Source organism: Vidua macroura, chromosome 22 (assembly GCF_024509145.1).
Source record: "Vidua macroura isolate BioBank_ID:100142 chromosome 22, ASM2450914v1, whole genome shotgun sequence".
Classification (NCBI taxonomy): Eukaryota; Metazoa; Chordata; class Aves; order Passeriformes; family Viduidae; genus Vidua; species Vidua macroura.
In genome coordinates this window covers 329,543-350,078 of record NC_071592.1, presented here as the reverse complement: position 1 = coordinate 350,078, position 20,536 = coordinate 329,543, and the positions used below count along the sequence as shown (strand labels likewise).

The following is a 20,536-nucleotide window of genomic DNA, read 5'->3' as shown; positions in this document are numbered from 1 at the left end:
CTGATGCTGGGCTGCAGCAGTGGTTGGGTCTGTCACCGGCCCTTGGAGCTGGCTCACCTGGGGCAGTGCTGGGTGCCGCAGGCGGGGCTGAGCATCCACCAGTCTGTGGAGACCCTGAAGCATGATGCAGGGCCTCGGCCAGAGCACAGCTGTGCTGCAGTGGTGCAGGAGCACTTCTCCAGAGCGATGAAATCAGCGGGTGTGGCCAGGATTCCTCAGCTCCCGCCGGAGCTGTCTGGTGGCTGATTTATGGTGGTGTTATTGCCAGGCTCATGGCGTTGTCCCAGCAACTGCAATGCAGCCCCCACCATCCCTCGCCTGGGTGGGATGGGGCTGGCTGGGTCTCCCTCACTCAGTTGTCAGCCCCAGACCGGGAGGCAGAGGCCAGGAACCGGCTCCTGACTCGCCTCTGGCTTTGTGCAGGAGACAGGCTCTCCCTTCCCAGGGCCCGGCGGAAGGGCCGGTTGTTTACTGGGGCAGAGGGTGTGGGAAGGGGTGAGCGCACCCTAAGTGCATTAGCAGATGGGGAGCAAGCAGGCAGCCAAGTTGGCTGGAGGCTGCGATGCTGCGCTGTGTGCACCCGTTAGCTCGGCCACTCAGGCTTCCTTCTGTGACTCATCCGGCCAGCCACAAGTGGGGATGAGAGGCCATGCAAGGGGATGCCATGCCTCTGCCATGCTGCTGCTTCATCCCAGTATGGCTGACACTGCACAGCATGGCCTGCCAGTCTGTGCTCCTTCATGAGCACAGGCTGAATGCCCCTGCCCTGGCCGTGTCCTGGCCAGTGGCGCACAGTGCAGTTCTGGGGTCATGCTGATGTGGGGTGAGTCAGGATGTGCTGCGCCCAGCTTGGGTCTGGGTGGGCAACAGCAGGTCAGACAGGAGTGGACCCCCAGAGCACCCCTGCCCACGTGGGCTTGGGGCAGGCAGGCAGATTTCCCCACGTGGGCAGTGGGATGCAGGGGCTCCCCGGGAGCACACTGGGGCAGCATGTCTGCGTGCAGCTGGCACTGCATTAGTAGGGCCCCCGAACTGGTGAGGCTGGGCATCCTCCCAGGTGAGGCTTTTGGCTGTGCCAGGTGAAGAAAGGGGCTTTTGTCTTCCAGGAGGCCGGGGCTGAGTAGGCAGCCCTGCGCGGGGTGCACGAGGACCGTGGGCTGTTCGGTGGTAACTGAGCCCGACCCCTTGGCATTTGCTGCCTCCACCGCTTCCCACGGCAGGAACAAGCGGCGCGTTCTGCAGGCGGCAGACGGAGAAGAAAGGCCGCCTTGTCCGTCCTAGCCGTGGGGCGCCGGCTGGGGCGGCCGTGCTCCCGCCCCGCATTCCTACAGCAGACCCGGCTGGAGAGGGGCTGCATCCCCAGCAGGACGGGCTGGGGTGACGCACGCGTTCCCTGTGTGTTGATGAGGCAGGTGAGGGGCTCTGCTGGAGGGCAACGTTGCGGGACTGGGGGCGTTGGGAAGCGATGGGATGCCAGGGTTACCCTCCAGCTCATGGGCAGGCAGGGCTGCTTGTGGAGTGGGGGGTGTTGGGTGGAGAGTTTGGGCAGCAGGCAGCAGAATCGGAGACAATCCCCCAAGTGGCCGGAATGGGGGTCCTCCATGGTTCTCACCAGGTCTCACCAGTACAGCCATGCTGGGAAGGAGTTAACAGCGGCAAAGATCCCACCCTGGCCCCGCTCCCTTCCTCTGCAGCAGCCTGGCCCCTCCTGGCTTTTCCTCCTTCCTGAACATTGTGACGGGACGTAGGTGTAAGTGAGAGACAGGGGCTCGGCTGGGCCGTGGGGTCTCCAGATGCTGGGAAGTGCGGCCCCCCAGTGCCTGGGGAACATGGGCACCCTGCCGCGGAGGGTCCCGCTCGGCACCAGGACCAGGTGGCAGGTAAGGGAGAGCAGGGACTCTGCCTCGGCAGCCGGCAAGCACTCGTGAACTGCTCTCGGGGTACCTTATCTCTACGCCCCCCCTTGTCCCAGCTGAGCTGTCCCCATCCCACGTGGTGCGGCTGTGGTCCCCACTGAGCCCTTGCTGTGGGGCAGCCAGTCCTGCTGTTGCAGGAGACGCCCGGGTTTCATCCAGGTCCTGGATCCCACGCCTGGTGTTTTCCAGCGTTTCATTTTTTCCACAGTGTGTAATAGCCGTTCTCTCGCCCCCGCAGCTGAGCCCAGTGCTGGACGAGCTGGGGGGTCCCTCCAGGGGCTGGCTGGACGGTCGGCGATGCTGGCGAGAGCCGAGCCCGAGGCTTCTCCTGGCGGCCCCGGGAGCGGCGTCTCCTAACGGGGATGGAGCACTTCCTATCTACACTGCCTGGGAAGGGTTAAGCCCCAGTCAGCTAGTCCAGGGCGGAAGGGAGGGACGTAGGGAGCAGCAGATGGTAAATTTAGATCCTCGGAGCATCCCGGCATGGTGTGAGTGCCGGGTGACGGAAATTGTTCCTCCTCGAGTTGCCTCCCACTCACGCAGAGAATGTGTGGCAGCATGGCCGTTCCATGGGTGGTGGCCCTGCCTGCCAGCCACAGGGGTATGAAACACTCAGCTGGGCATGGGCAGGGGTACAAAACACTCAGCTGGGCATGTGCACTATGAGCTGCTGCTGGACTGTGTGGGAGCAGAGGCATGTGCCTGGGTGCCAGAGCTGGGCACTGGTGGCATGGGCAGGTGTGCCCAGGTGTGCCACGCATGGCAGGCAGGTGTTGCTGGGGACAGCCAGAACCTGTACTTATGTGTGCTTTTCCAAGGACAGCCATTGGCGTCTGGCTGCCCACAGCTCTTGGCATTTAAAGCATGCATTTCCAACGCCATGCCCCCAAAACTGAGTACAGGTGTATTTTTCCTTCCCGAACTGTGTCTTGTCCTGACACCTGGCACATGCATGGGGATGTGTGCCTAGGTAGGATGCATGCCTTGGCAGGCAGGGATGCTCACTGGCTTCAGGCAGCTGCTGACTTGATGAAGACAGGAGCTCAGGGTGGTAATCCTCTTGGTGGCAAATGCTGGTTTGGAATGGGTAGGGTTTGTGCTCAGGCTGCTGTTCGGGATGTGCAGGAAAAATACATAAAGGCCATGCCCAGTGTGGTCACTCATACTGCCATTCTGTTTCTTCTGGCAGCCCATGTCCGGTGCCATCCGACGTCTCCAAGAAGGCACCATGGAGACATCTGGCAGGACCCCCACCAGCTCAACCCACAGAGTCCAGACTGTCATCCAGGTGAGCACACAGGATCACAGGACCTCTGCTCTGTGGGAACAGGGGAATCTGGCTGGGAGTCCACCTCTGCAGCCAGCCCTACCACCAACACTGGCGCTGCCCTCCAGCTTCTCCTCAGTCTCAGCCAATCCTATTACGGGATCCTCAGCAAAGCCCATTGAGCTAAGTGGCTGGCAGCTTGGATCCTCTTAGATGTAGCCCAAGCCCCATGGATCTCCAGCTCCCGTGGCAGCTCGCCTCAGCTTCCCGGGATAGGTAGCACAGGCAGGAGAGCCCTCCTCTCCTGGACAGTCCTGCTGGCATGTGGCTGTGCCTGGGCATTGATCTTGGCTATGTGGCTGTTTTGGAGCAGCTCAGCCAGGTAGGCAGTGCAGGGGACTGGGCTGCAGCTGCAGGAGCTGTGAGCATCCCTCCCTTTCCTCCTACAGAACAGCCCCCTGGACCTGATTGACACGGGCAAGGGGCTGAAAGTGCAGACAGAGAAGCCACATTTGGTGAGCCTGGGCAGCGGTCGACTCAGCACTGCCATCACACTGCTGCCCCTGGAGGAAGGTGAGTGCCAGGGGGTCTCTCCGGGCACGCTGGTGACAGAGACACTGAGACGCCCTCTCTGTTGGCAGGGAGGACAACCATTGGCACGGCTGCGACAGACATCGTCCTGCAGGGCCCCGGGCTGGCGCCCCAGCACTGCTACATCGAGAACGTGCGAGGGACACTCACCCTGCACCCCTGCGGCAACGCCTGTGCCATTGACGGCGTGCCACTCCAGCGGCCCACGCACCTCAGCCAAGGTAGGAGCGGGCCGTGGTTCACCGGAGCCTTTGCCTGTGGAGTTGTGCCGTTGAGTATTGGGGTGTTTGAGGAGCCGTCCAGTAACTGTATATCCCAGCCAGCATACGCCTGGCCTCTTTGCTCTGCGGTGGGAGCCTGCGAGGTCCTGGCACAGTTTGAGAGCCGGCTTCGCTGCGTGTATCAAGTGAGGTGGGAAGGGAGAGATCCGGGTGGGCTTTGAAGAACAGCGGAGATGCTGAGCCAGCTTTGGGGAGGGAGATGACAGACGAAAACACCTTGGGTGTCCTCCCGACGGGTGGCTGCCGGGACACTGCTGGTCTGCCTGCGTGGCTCCAGGGCTCGGCCCCGGCCGGCCCCCCAGGGCCGCTCCCAGGGAGCGTGGACAAAGCCTCAGGCCCTTCCCACGCGATCCCCGCCCCTCCACAGCTCCAGTCTCGCTTCCCGGAGAGGACGGTCGGGCGAGGCCCGGCCCCCGCCCCTCCCCGGGGGCGGCGCGGCGCTGCCCGGGCGGTGGCGGCGGCGGCGGCGGTGAGGTGAGTGCGGTGCTGCGGTCCACGCGTGTCCGCGCCGGGCGGGGGCTCGCTCCCGTTCCTCCGCGGGTCACGGAGCCGTGGTGCCCCGCAGGCCGTGGCGCTGCGGGCCCCCCGCGCCTGCCCCCGTCCCTCCCGGCGAGGGGGGACCCACCCGCGTGGGCGCTGCCGCGGGCGGCCCCGCGGGGACAATGGGAGCCACGTGGCCGCCGGAGAAGGCTCCGGCGACGGCCCGCGGAGTGCTGCCAGGTCCCGCCGGTGCCACAGTAGGCAACGAGGGCCGTGGTAGGCTGCGGGGTGCGGGCAGGGGTCAGCCGAGCCCCCCCATCCTCCTGTCCCCGGGGGCAGGCAGGGGCGTGACAGAGCAGGGACAGCATCTGTGCAGGGCCACGGCGGAATGAACTGCGGGGCTGTCAGGCCGACGCTCGTGGTGCAGTTTGGTGATTACTCGCTTTGCCGGGGCGGCCTGCGGCTCCACTGATGCCGGCACGTGGGGAAGGAAGGGACAGGGCAGTGATGCATCTCTCCGGGACAGCCGTTGCCAGGCTGGGCGTCGGTACTGCTCCCTGGCAGGCAGGGATGCCCTCGTTGAGCCGGGGTGAGCAGGGTTCCATCCTGCCCTGGCGCTCAGACAGGGGAACCAGGCCCCCACGACGGCGTTAGCAGTTAGTCTGTAGTGTTTCTCGCTCTCCTTGCTGCGAGCTGGGCTGACGGGTGCTCCAAAAAACGCGTCCCCTCCAGCGAGGGATTTTCAGCAGCGGCTGTTGGTATGGAGCGAGCCTCTCCCCAGAGCCCTGGCAGGCGCTTCAAAGTGGGGTGTGTCGGCAGCAACCCGCCTTCTAGCCGCCTGATGCTCCCTGCTGCCAGCACATGCCTCCCCAGCAGCACGGGCAGCAGGTGAACGCACAGCGAGCGCCCACGGCTCGCCTCCCCTTCCCTTCCTGAGGTGCCTTCCTCCTCGGGGCTGCTCGGCAGCTTTGCCCCAAGAGGGCTGCTGCTTTGGGCCAAGAAGAGATGCTTTGCAAGCAGGGACAGGAGCTGTCTTGTCTGCAGCTGGCAGCCACGCAAGCCCTGGAGTGCCGCCAACTCCCCCGCGGCCCCCGGCGGGGACCCCAGCTGTGCCTGCGCCTGAGATGCGCTGCCGGCAGCTGCTGTGGAGTGACCTGGATTTCAGCCTCCCCCTAAGCCTCTGCTGACAGCAGAGCCCGCTCCCTTCCCGAGGGCACATCCTAGGGCAAGCAATGCCCGACTGCTTCCCTGTGCTCTCCGGAACTACTCCGATATTGCCGGCTAGCATCTGAACCCTCTCTCCTCTCTCCCAAGGGTGCACCATCTGCCTGGGCCAGGCCACCTTCCTCCGCTTCAACCACCCTGCTGAGGCCAAGTGGATTAAGAGCATGATCCCAGCGGGGGGCAGAAGCCCATCGGCTCTCTATGGGCTACCAGCAAGTAGGTGACCCCCCCTTGTCCCAAGCGGGGCAGGGCAGATGCTGAAGTGCTCCCTGACCCATCAGCCTCCCCAGTGCCCAGTGCTCTCTCAGCCCTGTCCTGTTGCACTCGGGCTCACACCTGGCTGTGGTGTGCCATCCGTCAGCTCGGCAGGGTATGGCAGCTGCACTGGTATTTGTTAATGATTAATATCACCTCAGAGAGGTTGTCTGTGGGGACACTGAGGCATGGCTTTCACTTCTGCCCAGCCTGGCCATGGCAGAGCCATCGCCCGTCGGAGCCCCCCCCACCGCTTGAAAGCGGGTGTTTATGTGCTGGAGTGGCTGTGTTGGGCTGTGAAGGCCATTCTTCTGGCTGCTGCCCTTCATCTCATGAGCTTATCTTGCTGTGTCTGCACGTCCGTGGGGCAATGGGCCAGGTGCCAGTACCGTGCTTGGTTCCCGGGGATGTCCAAATCTCCAGCACTGATCCCTGGGCTGGTAGCCCTTATCCCTGCCCCAACCAGCACACCCTGGCACAGGGAGAGGAGCTTGGCTGCCTTCCCGTGCCACGTGTGTGTTGGGAAGGCAGCATGCCTACAGCTGGGGGACAGGAGGAGGGACATGGGGAGGTGCTGTGGCAGAGGAGCATCATGCAACCACGCACCATCCCATGTGGGCCCTGCGTGCTCCATCTCTGCCACGCGGGACTGGGTGGGATCACACTGACAGGGCTGTGGCACATCTTTCCTGGCATGAAGGCAGTGCCAGCTGCCGTGGGGGAGCTGCTGGGTGCCAAGGGGTGACGCAGCCCGGGTGGCACGCTGTCCTGGCTGAGCTCCGCGCCTGCTGCGATTCGCTAGTCCCCTGAGTGACAGGCACATCGGTGCCGCGCAGGGAGGACGGGGCAACCCAGGCAGGGGCACCCTGGCCGGGGTGTGGGGAGGCTGCGGGCGACGTGGTGGTGGGTCTGGACGTGCTGCAGGTCAGCAGCTTTTGGCTATTGCATCTCTGACCCCTTGCTGGGAAGCCAGAGTGTGCAGGGGGCAAGTGGTGGGTGCCAGGGGGTGGTAAGGGCAGCTGCTCTCCAGGGAGTGGAGCAGGGAGCTGCAACGCAGGGAGGGCGGCTGTCCTCTCAGGTTTCTGTCTCCTGGGTGATGGGGCTAGCAAGATTCCAGCCTCCTCCCTGTCCCAGCTCCCCAGCTGGAGTGGGGAAGGGTGGCAGCGGGGTGCAGGCAGGTCGGGGTGCAGCAGAGAGGGGCTGTGACCCAGCTCTGACTCTGCAAGGCTGCGTGGAAGAATGATGCCAGGCTGCCCTGTAGGACCCGGCCCAGGCAGGGGCTGCGGCAGAGTCACGCCACACTGATGCCTTCTCCTTTGCTTCCCTGCAGAATCAGAGGCCCTGGTGAATGGTGCCCACCAGCTGTCAGAGCGTGGGTGTCACAGCCACAGCTCCCTTGTCAGCTCCATCGAGAAGGACCTGCAGGACATCATGGACTCGCTGGCGCTGGAGGAGTCGACATCCCCCGGCATCCAGAAGCCACCTGCCTGCGGCCGATCCCCCCTCTCCCCTGTGGTGAATGGGGGTGGGCGCTGCCTCCTGTCCCCTCCATCCAGCCCTGGGGCTGCCTCAGGGGGCTCCAGCTATGAGAACTTCTCTCCCCTCTCCTCCCCAGCCAGCAGCAGCAGCTACACCAGCCCCTCACTCAGCAGCCAAGAGCAAGGCCCAGCCGTGCCACCCCCTCTCCCACTTCGCTCCTCCAGCTACAACCATACTGTCCAGCCACCCGCTCTGCCTGGTGGGGGTTCTAGCGAGCCTTGGCCAGCTGAGAGGCTCGGGGACCACAGGGTGGGCAGCCCCCGGCTGACGCCCAGGGTGGCGCCGCGGCCACGGGTGGCCCTGCAGGAGCGGCCCCCCAGTCCCTTCCGGGAGCCACGGGACTCTCTGGCTCCCAGCCGGCAGCCCACCAGCAGGGCAGTCCCAGAAGCCCGGTTGCAGCTCCCCGAGAGCCCACGGGTTGCCCGGAGGAACATTGAGAGCATGCGGGAGCTGCCTCCCCTGAGTCCCTCCTTGTCACGCCGGGCTGCCAGCCCCCGGGTGGCCCCTGACACCCCCTCCCCACAGCCCCGGCTGGGCAGGGAAGTGCCTGGCAGTCCCCGTGCCAGGCGCAAGGGCCCGGAGGAGTCGAAAGGCGCTGGAGGTCCCTCACCCCCACTGCTGTCAGAGAACCCCACACGCCGTCCCAGTTTCAGTACTTGCCTGAGCCCAGCATACGGGCTGGGCTCCCCAGCTGCGCCCTCGCCCCGGCAGAGCCCCCGCGCCCCCAGGAAGCCTTTGGGGGACCCACAGCTGCCAGTGGGGTCACGGGAGCGCAAGAACAGCATCACTGAGATCAGTGACAACGAGGATGAGTTGCTGGAGTACCATCGGCGGCAGCGGCAGGAGCGGGTTCGGGAGCAGGAGATGGAGCGCCTGGTGAGCCTCGGGGCTGGGAGGGGACACATTTGAGTGGGGGACACCCTCTTTGCAAATAGCTGTTGTTGTTTGCTGCTTTGAAACCTGGCCTTTGCCTCTTGGGGATTTGCCACAGCTGCCAGGCTGCCGCTTATCCAGGGGGATTATGGCCAGGAGCAGCCATCGGTGCTCAGCAGCTCTCTGGGAATACAAAGCCCCCGAGTTACAGCAGCCTGTGGAAGCTGGTGGGGCTGGCATGGCCCCAGGGCTACCGGCCAAAATGGTGGTGCCCCTGCCTTTGCAAAACTCCCCACATCTTGTCCATCCCTGCCAGGGCCCATCTGCTTGGTGGTGATGCCGTGGCTCTGTGGACATTTAGCCCTATATGTAGGGCTGATGGGGTTTTTATGGAACTGGCATCTGCCTGGATGAGGTTTGCCGTGTCTCTGCCAGTCCTGCAGGCCGAGCCGCCAGGGCCGTGTTTGCTCAGCCCTGACTCACGCCTGGCGCAGGCAGCCTGAGTCACCGCCTGGAAATAGCGGAGGCGCTCGGCAGCCAGCACTGCTGCCTGTAATTAGTCTGTCTCAGGCTCGCAGCACATCGCGTGCCTGGCTCTGCTGTGGGGTCGAGCTGGCTGCATTGTGCTTTGTAATGTTGTCTGCCCATGCCAGCGTGCGGGTCCGTATTCTGGTGGCCACCGTTGGCACAGGGTTCTGTCTGCTCCTGCTGCAGCATGTGCTGGATGGGGACCATTCTTTCTTACAGGAGCGGCAGCGCCTGGAGACCATCCTGAACCTCTGTGCTGAGTACACCAAGACAGACAGCACTGAGCCAGGTGACGTGCACAGGCTCCTGGCTGGTGACACAGATGCTGGCCACTGGGTGCCCAGGGGTGCCATGGCTCTGGGCCATGCTGTCGACGAGCTGCAGCAGAGGGAGAGCGTGGAGAGGTCGGATGAGGAGAACCTGAAGGAGGAGTGCAGCAGCACTGAGAGTACCCACCACGAGGTAAGGGGACATCTGTGCCATTCTGTTACCATGCCATGCTGTACTGTGCCGTGCCAAGCAGCCCTTTCCACAGCACGAGAAGCTGACAGGCCCCCGGGCCAAGGAGGCACAGCGACTGGAGGAGGAGCGTGCCAGTGTCCTCGGACGCCTGGACCAGCTGAAGGGTCGTGTCAAGGAGCTGGAGCAGCAGCTGCAGGAGACATCGCGAGAGGTGAGAGGTCAGGGCACACTGCTGTGTCGCCTGCTGCTTGCTGCCCTCACCAGTCAGCACTGAATCCTAAGGATATGAACCCGCTGGAGCAGCAATCCTGACATTGCTTTGGCTGTCCAGGCAGAGATGGAGCGGGCGCTGCTGCAGGGTGAGCGGGAATCAGAGGTCGTGCGGCTGCGGCAGGAGCAGGAAGCAGTGCAGCAGCTGCAGGAGAAGCTCTCCAGCCTGGACGCTAGCATCCGCAAGGAGCGGGACAAGGTGAGCCCAGTCACAGGTTCCCATCGTCACCAGCTGTGCCATACCCTCCCTGGCACTCACAGCCAGTGCTGCAATGCCTCATGCTGCAGCATTCCCCTGCGGACATGTTCTCCAGGCCCTGGGCTCCGCAGAGGCTTTGGGAAGCAGCCCCTATGGCTTGCATTGTGGGGGGATCTGTCTGTCTGTCTGTCTGCCTGGGGTTGGTCAAACAGCCCTGCTGGAGGAGAGCACAGCCAATGCTCAGGAAGCATTTCAAGTGCTGCCTGCTGCTCTGGCAGGGAGACTGTGGTGTGATGCTTTCCAGATGGCTGCTGCCTGCAGTGGGCAGTGCCGAAGCAGAGGCCTTGGCTCTCCCCATTACCTGTCCTCGCTAGGGAACTGCGTCTTGCAGCAAGTCACCTCACTCTGCTGCGCCTTCATGTGTGATGGCAGCTGTTGCTGTAGCGTTCGGCTTGCTGGAGGTGGCTGGGAAACCAGTGCAGGTGTTTAGCTTGGTGGCTTTAGGAGGGGGTCCTGGCCCCCTTCCCCTGGTGTTACCTGTGGTGCAGTTACTGCCGGAAGGCACCCATGACGCTGCGTGTGTGGCACATTTGTCCCAGCTGCTGGTTGCTGGCTATCCCACAGCCTTGCAGGCAGTGTGGCATGGCCTTGTCGACAGGAGAGCTCCTGGGATCCGGTTCCCTGCTGCCTGAGGCCATCGTCCCTGTGCAGCCAAGGTCCCACCAGCAGCTCTGTGCCACTGTTATGTGACATCAATGTCCCTTGGGGTCTGGCCAGCCCCATGGCTGTGGGTGCCAGGGCTGTTGGTGTGCCTGTGGCCTGACAGAGTGGCCATTGGTGCCTGCTAGTGGTGCTCCTACAGCATTTGGGGGTTTTGTTCTGGTTTTGGTCTTCTAGCCCATTGTAGGCATCTTCTATAGCCAGGGACAGCCTCATGCTGAGCCAGGAGAGGAGCGCAGGGAAAGCCCTCTCTCAGCCTCTCTGCTTCCCTAACCATCCACTCTCCTAACCCATCTGCACTACTCACACTAACAGCGCCTGCACTGAACTCTGCCATCACCTCTGACGTCTCTGCATGTCCAGGAGCCCTCAGGCAATCCTTAGCTGCTCTCTTGGGGCACCTGCCTGTACCAGCCTTGCCTCCCTGCCAGCATGTCCCCTCATACCCTTCTCATGATGTCTCATCTCTGTGTGGAGCACAGGGTTCCTTGCAGCAAGCATTTCTCAATGCCAAGCCCCCATATGGTACCGCCAAACCTGTGGGTGATTCGCCTATGCCAGTCCCATGTTGCTGGCCCCATTTTACTGCTCCTGTGGCCAGGCCCCTCATCCCAGGCCCAGGAGTCAGTGTCTGCTGTGCTGCTGACTCATCATAGCTTGAGCATCTCTTGCTGGACCACAGCCTCCTGTTTTCACTGCTGCCTGGTGCTGCCCTCTCCTTCTAATAGGTGAGGGTGGTCCATGACCTCAGGCTGTATTCAGGAGCTGCAGTTCCTAACTGGTAGCAGTTAACAAAGCCAGTTAGTGGTTACTGTGATGCAGCCGTGTGCAGGATTGGGATGACTTGAACCGTACTATCAGTGTTGATATTTTTGCTGCCTGCAAGTTTGTTCTTGGAAACACAAAGCTGAGGTCAAGGGTTGGCTGTAACTCCTCTAACACTGCTCGGCTGGCTCCTGTGTCTTTTGATCTCTCAATCCCCCTGTAGATGCCATGATGCTCCTTCTCCTGAGCCCCCTCTGTCTCCAGCTGAGCCCCTCTCGAACTCACAGCTTCTGCATGGCGCCCATTTGAGAAGTGTGTCTTCTTCTTTCTTTTTTTTTTCCTTTTTCTTTTCCTTTTTTTTTTTTTTTTTTGTTTTGTCTTGTTCTCCCCTGATTCAGGAAAGGGCAAAGGTTGATGCTGAAAGGAAGGAGCTAGAGCAACTCCAGGCGCTTTACCATGAGTCGAAGAGCCACCTTGATAAGTGCCCCGAGTCAATGCGGGAGCAATTGCAGGAGCAGATGCGAAGGGTCAGTGTCTCCCCCCACCCCTCCCGGACCATGGCCCACCTCCCTCCGCTCCAGCTTAGGCCAGCTCTTCCCTGCCAGCCGGGGCTGCACTGGGAGCGTCGCACCCGGGCTGGAGGCGGCTGGCACCGGGCACCATCGTCCTGGTAAGCTTGCCGCTCGCCCGGGCCCGGGGCGCGGGACCGGCTCGGCAGAGCTCCTCGGGACCGGCTCGGCAGAGCTCCTCGGGACCGGGCAGGGCACGAGCATGGACCCTGCCCTGCAAAGGAGGGCAGGCTGGGGAGTCTTGGGGGCTGCTGCATCCTCACCTGGCTGCCTCCAGCTATTTCCTGAGAATGTTTATTTACACAGTGATGTTGATCCATGTTACTGCTAGTCCTCAGCATTTTTTCCTATTACCTGGTATTTTCTGGAAGTGGTTGACTTTCCCCAGCCCATGGCTAGTGCCTGCTCAGATAAACCCACATTGCCATAGCCTGCTCCAGCCAGGCACTCGATGGATGAGGACCTGGTGTAGAGTGGGCAGGGGGGTGATGGAGCAGTCTCTGCGTGTGGGAGCCCTCAGGAGCCACCACATCAGTGCTGTGTCACTGGCTGCCCGTCTCATGGAGCAGGGTGAAACACATTCCTGTGGGGTGCATGGCACAATGGCTGCCAGGGTGGCACTGGCAGGCCCGGAGCTGAGTGCTGCCACGTGCTGTCGGTGCATGAAGGCTGGAAGGACACACAGGAGTTTGTCCAGCATGGTGCTTGTCTGCTGGGGCTTTGCCACCTGTGGGCTTGGTGACACAGTGTTGCTGTTGGTGGTTGCACTGGCACATGGTGTTTTGCTACCTGTCAGGGCACGGCTTTAGCCCATATGTGGTTCAGCGGGGGCAGCTGGTCTCCAAGGGCTGGTGAAGCCCCTGGCTGTGGCAAGCTCTTCTCATAGGGGTGACTGCTCTGTCCTGGCCAGTTCTGGGTGCCTCCATTGCCTTCTTCTGACAGCAGACACTCCTGTCAGTATCTCTCATGTTTCTGATGCCCAGCAGAAGGCAAAACTGCCCGCCCACACCAGGCACAGGGGACAGGCTTGGCCACCAGCTCTTGTTCCTGGCCAGCACCAGTGGGATGTGGAGGCATGGCAGGAGGTTTTGCTGCGGGAGACCTGCCTGCAGGATGCAGAGGTGCCCATCCAGTGGGTCATATCCACTCACAATGCTCTTGTGTGTTCAAAGGAGGCAGAGGCACTGGAGACGGAGGCCAAGCTGTTTGAGGACCTGGAGTTCCAGCAGCTGGAGCGAGAGAGCCACCTCGAAGAGGAGCGCGAGGCACGAGGCCAGCAGCTCCTGCAGAGCCGGGCTGAGTGCCACCGTAGCATTGCCCGCAGGAAGGTAGGGATGGAGGAGCAGTAGGTCCAGTGTGGCTGGGCTGTGCCCCCTGGGTCAGGCATGGCCAGGCTGCATCCCATGGCTCACCAGCAGCCAGCTCATCTCTGCTGCCTGCTCCCCAGGAGCGGGTGGCTGCCCTGGATGCCCAGGCTGCCCAGATCCGGCTGCAGAGCGCCCAGGAGGCCGAGCGCCTGGCCAGGGAGCGGAGCAGCGTCCTGCAGCTCCTGCAGAAGGTAATGCCATGACTGCACTGTGTGATTGATGTGTGCTCCTGAGGGTGCTCAAGGCAGGGGACAAGATCATGCCAGCTCTTGACAGGTTGCTGGCAGGCAGGGAGAGCTTGGGGGGTGACTGGCCATGGGGTGCCAGTAACCATCAGCTGCCTCTGACCTGTCACTCCATGCGCAGGAGAAGGAGAAGCTCGTGTCTCTGGAGAGGCGCTACCAGCTTGTCACAGGTGGCAGGAGCTTCCCAAAAATGTCCTCAGCTCTCCGAGAGGTAAGTGGGTAGAGGAGGCTGTGGTGCTTAGAGCTGCTCTCGTAAGCTGCTGCCATCAGTGAGGACGAGCCTTGTGCACCACCAGCTTTGCTCTGCAGCAGTTCCTGTATTCCCAAGTGCCTTCTGGCCAGAGCCAGGTGCTTCCAGCTGCTCAAAGTCTCTCCATGGGCTGCAGAGGTTGGGAGGGAGGAAGGGGAAATGCAACAGAGCAGCACATAGGACAGGACTGCCTAGGGTCCCATCGTTGCTGGAGAGCAAGCATGGGGATGTCTTGGTGCTGGTCCAGGGGACTTTTAGGTGGAAGTGAGTTGCCCCATTACTTTGCTCATGGCTCTGAATGGGGAGCCAGAACCATGATGCCCTCGGGGGCTGTGGTACTGCCTGACCTGCTGCTGGTAAGAGGCACAAGATGGCAGAATCCCCTCGTGCCTGCCTGCAGTGGGACTCTTGCTGCTGCCACCTTGCTGTCTGTGCCCACCTTGCCTATGTGACCTTTACCCTTCTACAGGAGACCCTCCACATCTCAGAATCTTATGAGCTGTTGGAGGGAACTAAGCCCCTGAGCCCCCTGCCAGCAGCAGCTGCCTCCTTAGCTTCTCCTGCCACCTACTCCTACCCCAAGGCACAAGAGGTAACTAACTAGAGGGACTAGCTGCATGTGCTTGCTCACTTACCCCTCCTTGGCCGAGACCCCTTTTGTGGACTGATGTCACCCCCAGGCAGCAGGGCAGCCCCACAGCAGCATGGCTGGAGCATTTATGATATAGATCTCTGGCAGCTGTGCTCATGAACACTCAATCCCTGATTCCAGGTGCTCTCCTGAGCCCGCCCAGTTCTTGCCACTGCCCTCTGTTTTAATCCTGGTGCAGTGGATTCCCCCCTTGCTCACTGCTTGCCATCTGGCTGGACACCTCCTGACAGCATCCTCTAGGGTCCTGCTAGCATGGCTTTCCCAAAATAAGAGCAAGTCCCCAGCTTTAGCATGTTTGGTTCAGAAAGGATGAGGAAATGGATTTTAAGCTGGCTCAGCTCAGCTTGAGGTGCCTCATCCAGTGCTGCTGCACTAGGAAGGACTTGTGGCCAGTGATTCTGGAAGACCCTGAGGCATCCCTGCCCCTTGTAGGCACTCAGCAAAGCTGCACTGAAGGCTGGAGCAAGAAGGGTGCCAGCACACCCAGCTCAGCTTGAGCACCCCAAGGTGCATAGTGCTGCACCCTGGGGACACCATGGGCAGCAGGGCAGGGCTGGGGAGGCAGTGTTGGGGCAGGAATGCACAGGGAGGTTTGCTCCCACTGTGCAGTCAGTGCCATGGTGCCAGCACATGGGTCTAACTCTTCTCCTTCTCCCTTGCCGTGGATTTCTAGGAGTACATGAGGCTGTCTGACGTTTTCAGGTTCTGCAGTAATGCACATGGCCCCAGCCTGGACACTAAAGCTTCTGCTGCTGCCCCTGCTGCCGCTCAGCGCTCTTTCTTGCTTGCTGTAGCTCCCACAGCCAACGAGGTACCTGCCCCAGAGCATGCTCGGGTTTGCTCCCTCGGGTTGCCCGCTGCACCCCAGGCACTGAGGCAGCTGCGGACACGCGGCCCCCCTGTGCCCTGGTGCTTGGAGCCCACATCTCTCTGGGGTCAGGACACTTGTCTGGCTGCAGCTGAGTGGGGAGCAGAGGCTCAGGCTGCCCAGTCTCCTTGCTGGGGTGCGCTTCTGGCCTGCTCTGGATGTAGTGGCAGGGTGGGAGCAAAGGGGGTGCCCAGCAGTGGGAGGGGCGGCCCTTTGTTTGCTGGATGCAGTCCTGGCCGCTTGTCTCAAGCGAGGAGGATGCAGAGCAGGCCTGACCCAGTGCTCAGCAGCAGGGCAGCTGCAGCACCAACTGCTTTTCCTCCCAGGACAATGAACCTTCATGTGGGGGTTGGAGCTGCCTGCTCGTTCCTCTGTGCCTGCTGCCCTAGCTCTTATCCTGGTTTAATTCTCCTTCTCTCTGCCCAGTATGTGACTGTTGAGCAGCTCTCGGGTATCCTGGGCAGCCTCCACACCCCTGCTGCTTCCCTGCTGGGCTGTACCCCTCCGGCTCCTTCATCCTCAGGCTGTGCTCCTCCTCTTCCTCCTCTTCCATCTCTCCCTTCTCCCTTCGTCTCTGCAGAGGTTGGTGCCCTGTTTCCCTCCCTTTGGCCTCTTGTACTCTTTCTGGGAGTTGATGGAGATGCATGGGAAGGGGTGAGCTGCAGATGGAGCTGAGCAGCAGCTTGGGCTCTTGACACTCCACACACCCTTGGCTGTCCTGCCTGCTGCTCCACTGCCCCCAGGGCAGGGGGTCTTTATGCTTGATCAGTTCTCACACTCTTGAACAGCAAACGGCTCCTAGGTTTGCTGTTAGGACTTAGCCAGGGAGTGCACAGGATCCTCAGGGGTCTGCACGTTAAGTTCTGGGGGAGTGGTGCTGGCATAGGCAGGAATGCTTCAACCTCTTCTCTGTGCATTTGTCTCTCTTGCTGCATTTGTCCTTCATCCTTTCTCACGCAGCCTCTCTCTCCAGATGGAGCAGCAGCTGTTGGGAGGCCCTGTGTGTCTCCCAGCTCTTGATTTAGAGAAGTGGTACCAGGAGGTTATGGCTGGCTTTGAGACCTCCTCTTCCTCTGTCTCTCCTTCTTCTTCCCCTCCTCCACTTCCAGCTAAAGCTCACTCCTCTCACAAGGCGCTGCAGGTAATCCTGGCCCTCTGCTGCCAAGGCTCAGGCTTTGGGGCCACTGGTTGTGGCAAAAGTGGGGCACTGTGGGGACATTCCTGTGGACCCTGTACCCTGAGTGCTGCTGGGGCCCTGGCTGCCACAGCAGGCAAAGGCAGAGCAGACCTGTGGCCTAGGGTAGGCAGTCTCTGCCTCCTCTTGGGCTGCATCCCTTTGCCAGGATGGCACCGACACAGAGCAGGGTCTGGGGAGCCATCTCTCCAGGGGGACTTTTGCAGTTCCCCCATGTCTCTCTCATGTCTGTGTCTCTGTGCTCAGGTCTATCGTGCAAAAGCAGAGGGTGGTGCTGGTGTCCTCACCCCTCGGATGAAGAGTGGGACCCCTTCGTCCTCGCAGCTCAACCTCTCCGTGCTGGAGCGCAGCCCCTCCCCCAAGGTATGGCTGCCAGGGGGACCCAGGCACCCTGGCCACGGCTCACACGTGCCTGGTGCCAGCCCCCATCCCCATCCTTGCAGCTGACCACCTGCTGTCCTGCCCAGGGCCCCCCAAGCCCGGCGGGCAGCCTTTCCCGCAGCCTGGTGGCCACGCTGCAGGACATCGAGACCAAGCGCCAGCTGGCCCTGCAGCAGAAGGGTGAGCTCTGGCTCTGTGTCCTGGCTCTGTGGGGTGGTGGGGCTTTGGGAGACGCTCTCCCCGCTGCCACTTGGGCAACGGAGAAGGGAGCCTGGCCGAGGGTGGCGACAGCAGCAGTGCTCCGGCAGGATGCGGTGCCTCTCTCACACTCTCTTGCTTTTCCCCCCTCTCTTTCCTCCTGACCCCTCCACCTGACGGCCTATCTCCAGCCAAGCTGCTCCCAGCAGAGCCCTTGCAGCCAGGCAATCTACCAGGTAGAGATGTGGGGTGACTTGGACTGCCTAGAGCAGCCCAGAGGCAGCAGCATGGCTGTTTGCTGGCACCTTCTGCCATACATAAGAGGGGCATGACCAGTCCAGGACCCCAGGTGCATCTCAACATCTGCTTAGAGACAACCCTGTGCATCCCTAGCCTGCTAATGCTTTGCTCTGCGTGTCCCTTACCAGCCTGGCGCATGTGCCCCCTGCTCCTGCCCAGACAGATTGCAGTGCTTGCCAGAGTTGTGACAGCAGCTCCCACCTCTGCCCCTGCCGTGCCTTTGTGGTTCCAGCAGTGCCTGTAGTGTCTTCTGCCTGTGCCACCCCCTCGCCCACCATGATGTGGCTCTGAATGTGGCACATTTAACTTTATGTTTTCGTCTTCCCACGGCACAGGTCGGCAGGTGATTGAGGAGCAGAAACGGCGGCTCGCAGAGCTGAAGCAGAAAGCAGCTGCTGAGGCGCAGTCCCAGTGGGAAGCCCTGCATGGGCAGCCCCCCTTCCCCACTGCCTTCCCCCGGCTTGTGCACCACTCCATCCTCCACCACAACCGTCCCCATGGTGCCGGGCCCCGGGCTGAGGAGCTGGACCATGCATATGACACACTCAGCTTGGAGAGCTCAGACAGCATGGACACCAGCATCTCCATCGGCAACAACTCCGCGTGCTCACCTGACAACATCTCCAGGTAATCCTGGGCCCAGCTTGTGTGGCCAGGAGACAGCCTGCTCTGCTGGTGTGCTGCTGGCTCAAGGTCCTTCCTGCTGGGGCAGCAGCTGTGGCTGTTTTGCAGTGCCAGCGGGATGGAGACAGGGAAGATTGAGGAGATGGAGAAGATGCTGAAGGAGGCACACGAGGAGAAGTCGCGGTTGATGGAGTCCCGGGTGAGTGGGGGCACCAGCACCATGGTTAGACGGCAAGCAGGTCTCCAGCGCTTGGGGCTGAGTGCCTGTGCGTGCTGGCAGGAGCGGGAAATGGAGCTGCGTCAACAGGCGCTGGAGGATGAGCGCTGGCGGCGGGAGCAGCTGGAACGCCGACTGCAGGATGAGACTGTGCGGCGGCAGAAGCTGGTGGAGAAGGAGGTCAAACTGCGGGAGAAGCACTTCTCACAGGTGTGAGGCAGGCTGCCATCCCCCTCTCTCAGCCTGGACAGTGAGGCACACCCAGCCTGCTGCTGGTGTCCCAGCTCGCAGCAGAGGGATGTGGCTCTTGTCACCATCGGTGGGCTTTGCAGGGCTGTGTTGCTTTTCCAGGCTCGTCCCCTGACACGGTACCTCCCCATCCGCAAGGAGGATTTCAACCTGCGGCTGCACATCGAGTCCTCAGGCCACAACGTTGACACCTGCTACCACATTATCCTGACAGAGAAGATGTGCAAGGGCTACCTGGTCAAGATGGGCGGGAAGATCAAATCTTGGAAGAAGCGCTGGTTTGTCTTCGACCGCATGAAGCGCACCCTCTCCTACTACGTGGGTGAGTCCCAGTGCCACCTCGCGTCCCCTCCCCGTGCCGTCACCCACGGTCAACAGCAGTTCCCTCTCTTGGGCAGATAAACATGAGACAAAGCTGAAGGGTGTTATCTACTTCCAAGCCATTGAAGAGGTTTACTATGACCACCTCCGCAGCGCTGCAAAGGTGAGAGCTGGGCATTGCCACTGCTGCGGTGTCTGCTGGCAGCCCCCGTGGCTCTCCCCATTTTCCTGCAGTCTCCCCTGTCCTCTGTAGGAGGTGGCAGGGCAGCGCATGCCAGGGGTGCTTCTGGAATGGTCCGTGGCCCCGATGGTGCCAAGGGCACCAAGGGCAGGACCCCAGTGCTGGGCGTTGTGGGGGGCCAAGGAGGGGATTACTGCTGCTCAGAGGGGAACAGAGTGCTGATTTCATCCTCCCCTCCAGAGCCCCAACCCTGCGCTCACTTTCTGTGTCAAGACCCACGACCGACTCTACTACATGGTGGCACCGTCAGCCGAGGCCATGCGCATCTGGATGGATGTCATTGTCACTGGGGCAGAGGGCTACACCCAGTTCATGAACTGAGGGCGCTGCTGTGCATCCCACATCCACCAGCCGCGTGGACTTGTGAGCATCCCAAGCAGCGAGGAGCTCCTGAGGGGACCACGGTCCCTGCTACGCCTCATGCCAAGGGCTGTGCACACCGAGGTCGTGGACCTGCATTGGGTGCAGCTGGGTGGTCCCGAGTGTTGCCTGGCCAGGCAAGGGAAGAAGTTTTTTTTTTTTTTTATGTTGACTTTCTAGAAATTTTATTGGAACAATATCAAAGTGCTAAAATGTAACAAGCTGCCAAAGACCTGCTGGGGCCTGAGCTCTCTGCCTCGGGGAGGTGCTGGTTTTGAGGCTGATGCTGATAGTTGCTGCCATAGTGTTCCAGGGAAGGAGATGGTGAGGCCATGCGGTGCCCCCACCAGGATGTCTCACTGTGGTAGACTCAGACCCCTTTTTGTAAACCTTTTTGTAATTTCGGATCGTTGTCCCCCCTGTGCTGGCGCCAGATGGGGATTGTGGCGCCGACTGCCCGGTCATAAAGCATTTCGTTAACCAGGCTGTCCCTCCTGCGTGACACGTCACAGACACACCGGAGTCTGCCCCGGGCAGGGCTGGGGCCCCTCGGAGCTCACCGGGAGTGAGCTGAAGGGCTCGGCGCCGTGCACAGGAGATTGCGGGGCCCGCGGAAGGGGCAGGAAACACCCGGGGCAAGCGAGCGCAACAGCGGCGCCGGCAGAGGCCAGCGGAACGGGCGGAGCCCCAAAGAGGGAGGGGATGGGCATGCGCCGTGCCGAACCCGAGCCGAACCGAGCCGAACCGAGCCGAACCGAGCGAAGGCGGGACCGGGGCGGAGCAAAGGGGGCGTGGCGCACAAGGGGGCGTGGTTCGGTGTGGGCCTGGCCGCGAGGCGCCTCTCGGCCGCCAGGGGGCGCACGGGGCGCAGGCCGTTCGCACGTGGCTCGGTTGCCGTGAGGAGCGCGCGCAAGCGCACGCGTCATGCCAGCACGCGCGCCGCTTCGGGCCAACCCCCGCGGCCCCGCCCCCCCTGCTCTCGGCCAATGGGGCCGCGGTTCCCGTTCGTGACCGCTTCCGGCTTCCCCCGACGTGGCCCAATGGGCGCCCGCGCGCTGCGGGATTGGCGCGCGGGGCTGGCCCTGGCAGCCGCGCCAATGGGCGCGTGCCGCGTGCAGGGGGGGCGGGG

At 62.0% G+C, this 20,536-nt stretch overlaps 1 protein-coding gene across 7 annotated transcripts; it reads left to right on the top strand.

Moving 5' to 3' along the window:
• The first annotated feature begins 535 nt into the window (after positions 1-535).
• Positions 536-19,887, top strand: PHLDB1 (pleckstrin homology like domain family B member 1). Of its 7 annotated transcripts, none has more exons than XM_053996957.1 (26): positions 536-1,412; positions 3,106-3,204; positions 3,633-3,756; positions 3,825-3,995; positions 5,850-5,975; positions 7,345-8,429; positions 9,174-9,416; positions 9,490-9,627; positions 9,748-9,885; positions 11,769-11,897; positions 13,112-13,267; positions 13,387-13,497; positions 13,673-13,762; positions 14,271-14,393; positions 15,127-15,264; positions 15,748-15,903; positions 16,295-16,462; positions 16,763-16,879; positions 16,960-17,077; positions 17,287-17,331; positions 17,731-18,022; positions 18,128-18,218; positions 18,300-18,446; positions 18,588-18,807; positions 18,884-18,969; positions 19,228-19,887. In XM_053996957.1, exons 1-26 carry the CDS (start codon positions 1,404-1,406, stop codon positions 19,366-19,368), a joined length of 4,461 nt encoding a protein of 1,486 aa, XP_053852932.1. In that variant the 5' UTR covers positions 536-1,403; the 3' UTR covers positions 19,369-19,887. The 7 variants fall into 7 exon arrangements, with proteins under 7 accessions (XP_053852932.1, XP_053852931.1, XP_053852933.1 ...); XM_053996956.1 differs by lacking the exon at positions 536-1,412 and adding an exon at positions 1,644-1,880 and having other exon boundaries at positions 16,984-17,077; XM_053996958.1 differs by lacking the exons at positions 536-1,412; positions 15,127-15,264; positions 15,748-15,903; positions 16,295-16,462 and adding an exon at positions 1,645-1,880.
• The last annotated feature ends 649 nt before the right edge of the window (positions 19,888-20,536 follow it).

What these genes read in the sequence shown, in the direction of transcription:
- PHLDB1 (XM_053996956.1), top strand. Translation starts at nt 1,794, where the DNA reads ATGCTGGGAAGTGCGGCCCCCCAGTGCCTGGGGAACATGGGCACCCTG. An exon ending in TCCTGCAGCTCCTGCAGAAG is followed by an intron (nt 13,498 to 13,672) that starts GTAATGCCATGA and finishes CTCCATGCGCAG; the next exon opens with GAGAAGGAGAAGCTCGTGTC. An exon ending in TGTCCTCAGCTCTCCGAGAG is followed by an intron (nt 13,763 to 14,270) that starts GTAAGTGGGTAG and finishes ACCCTTCTACAG; the next exon opens with GAGACCCTCCACATCTCAGA.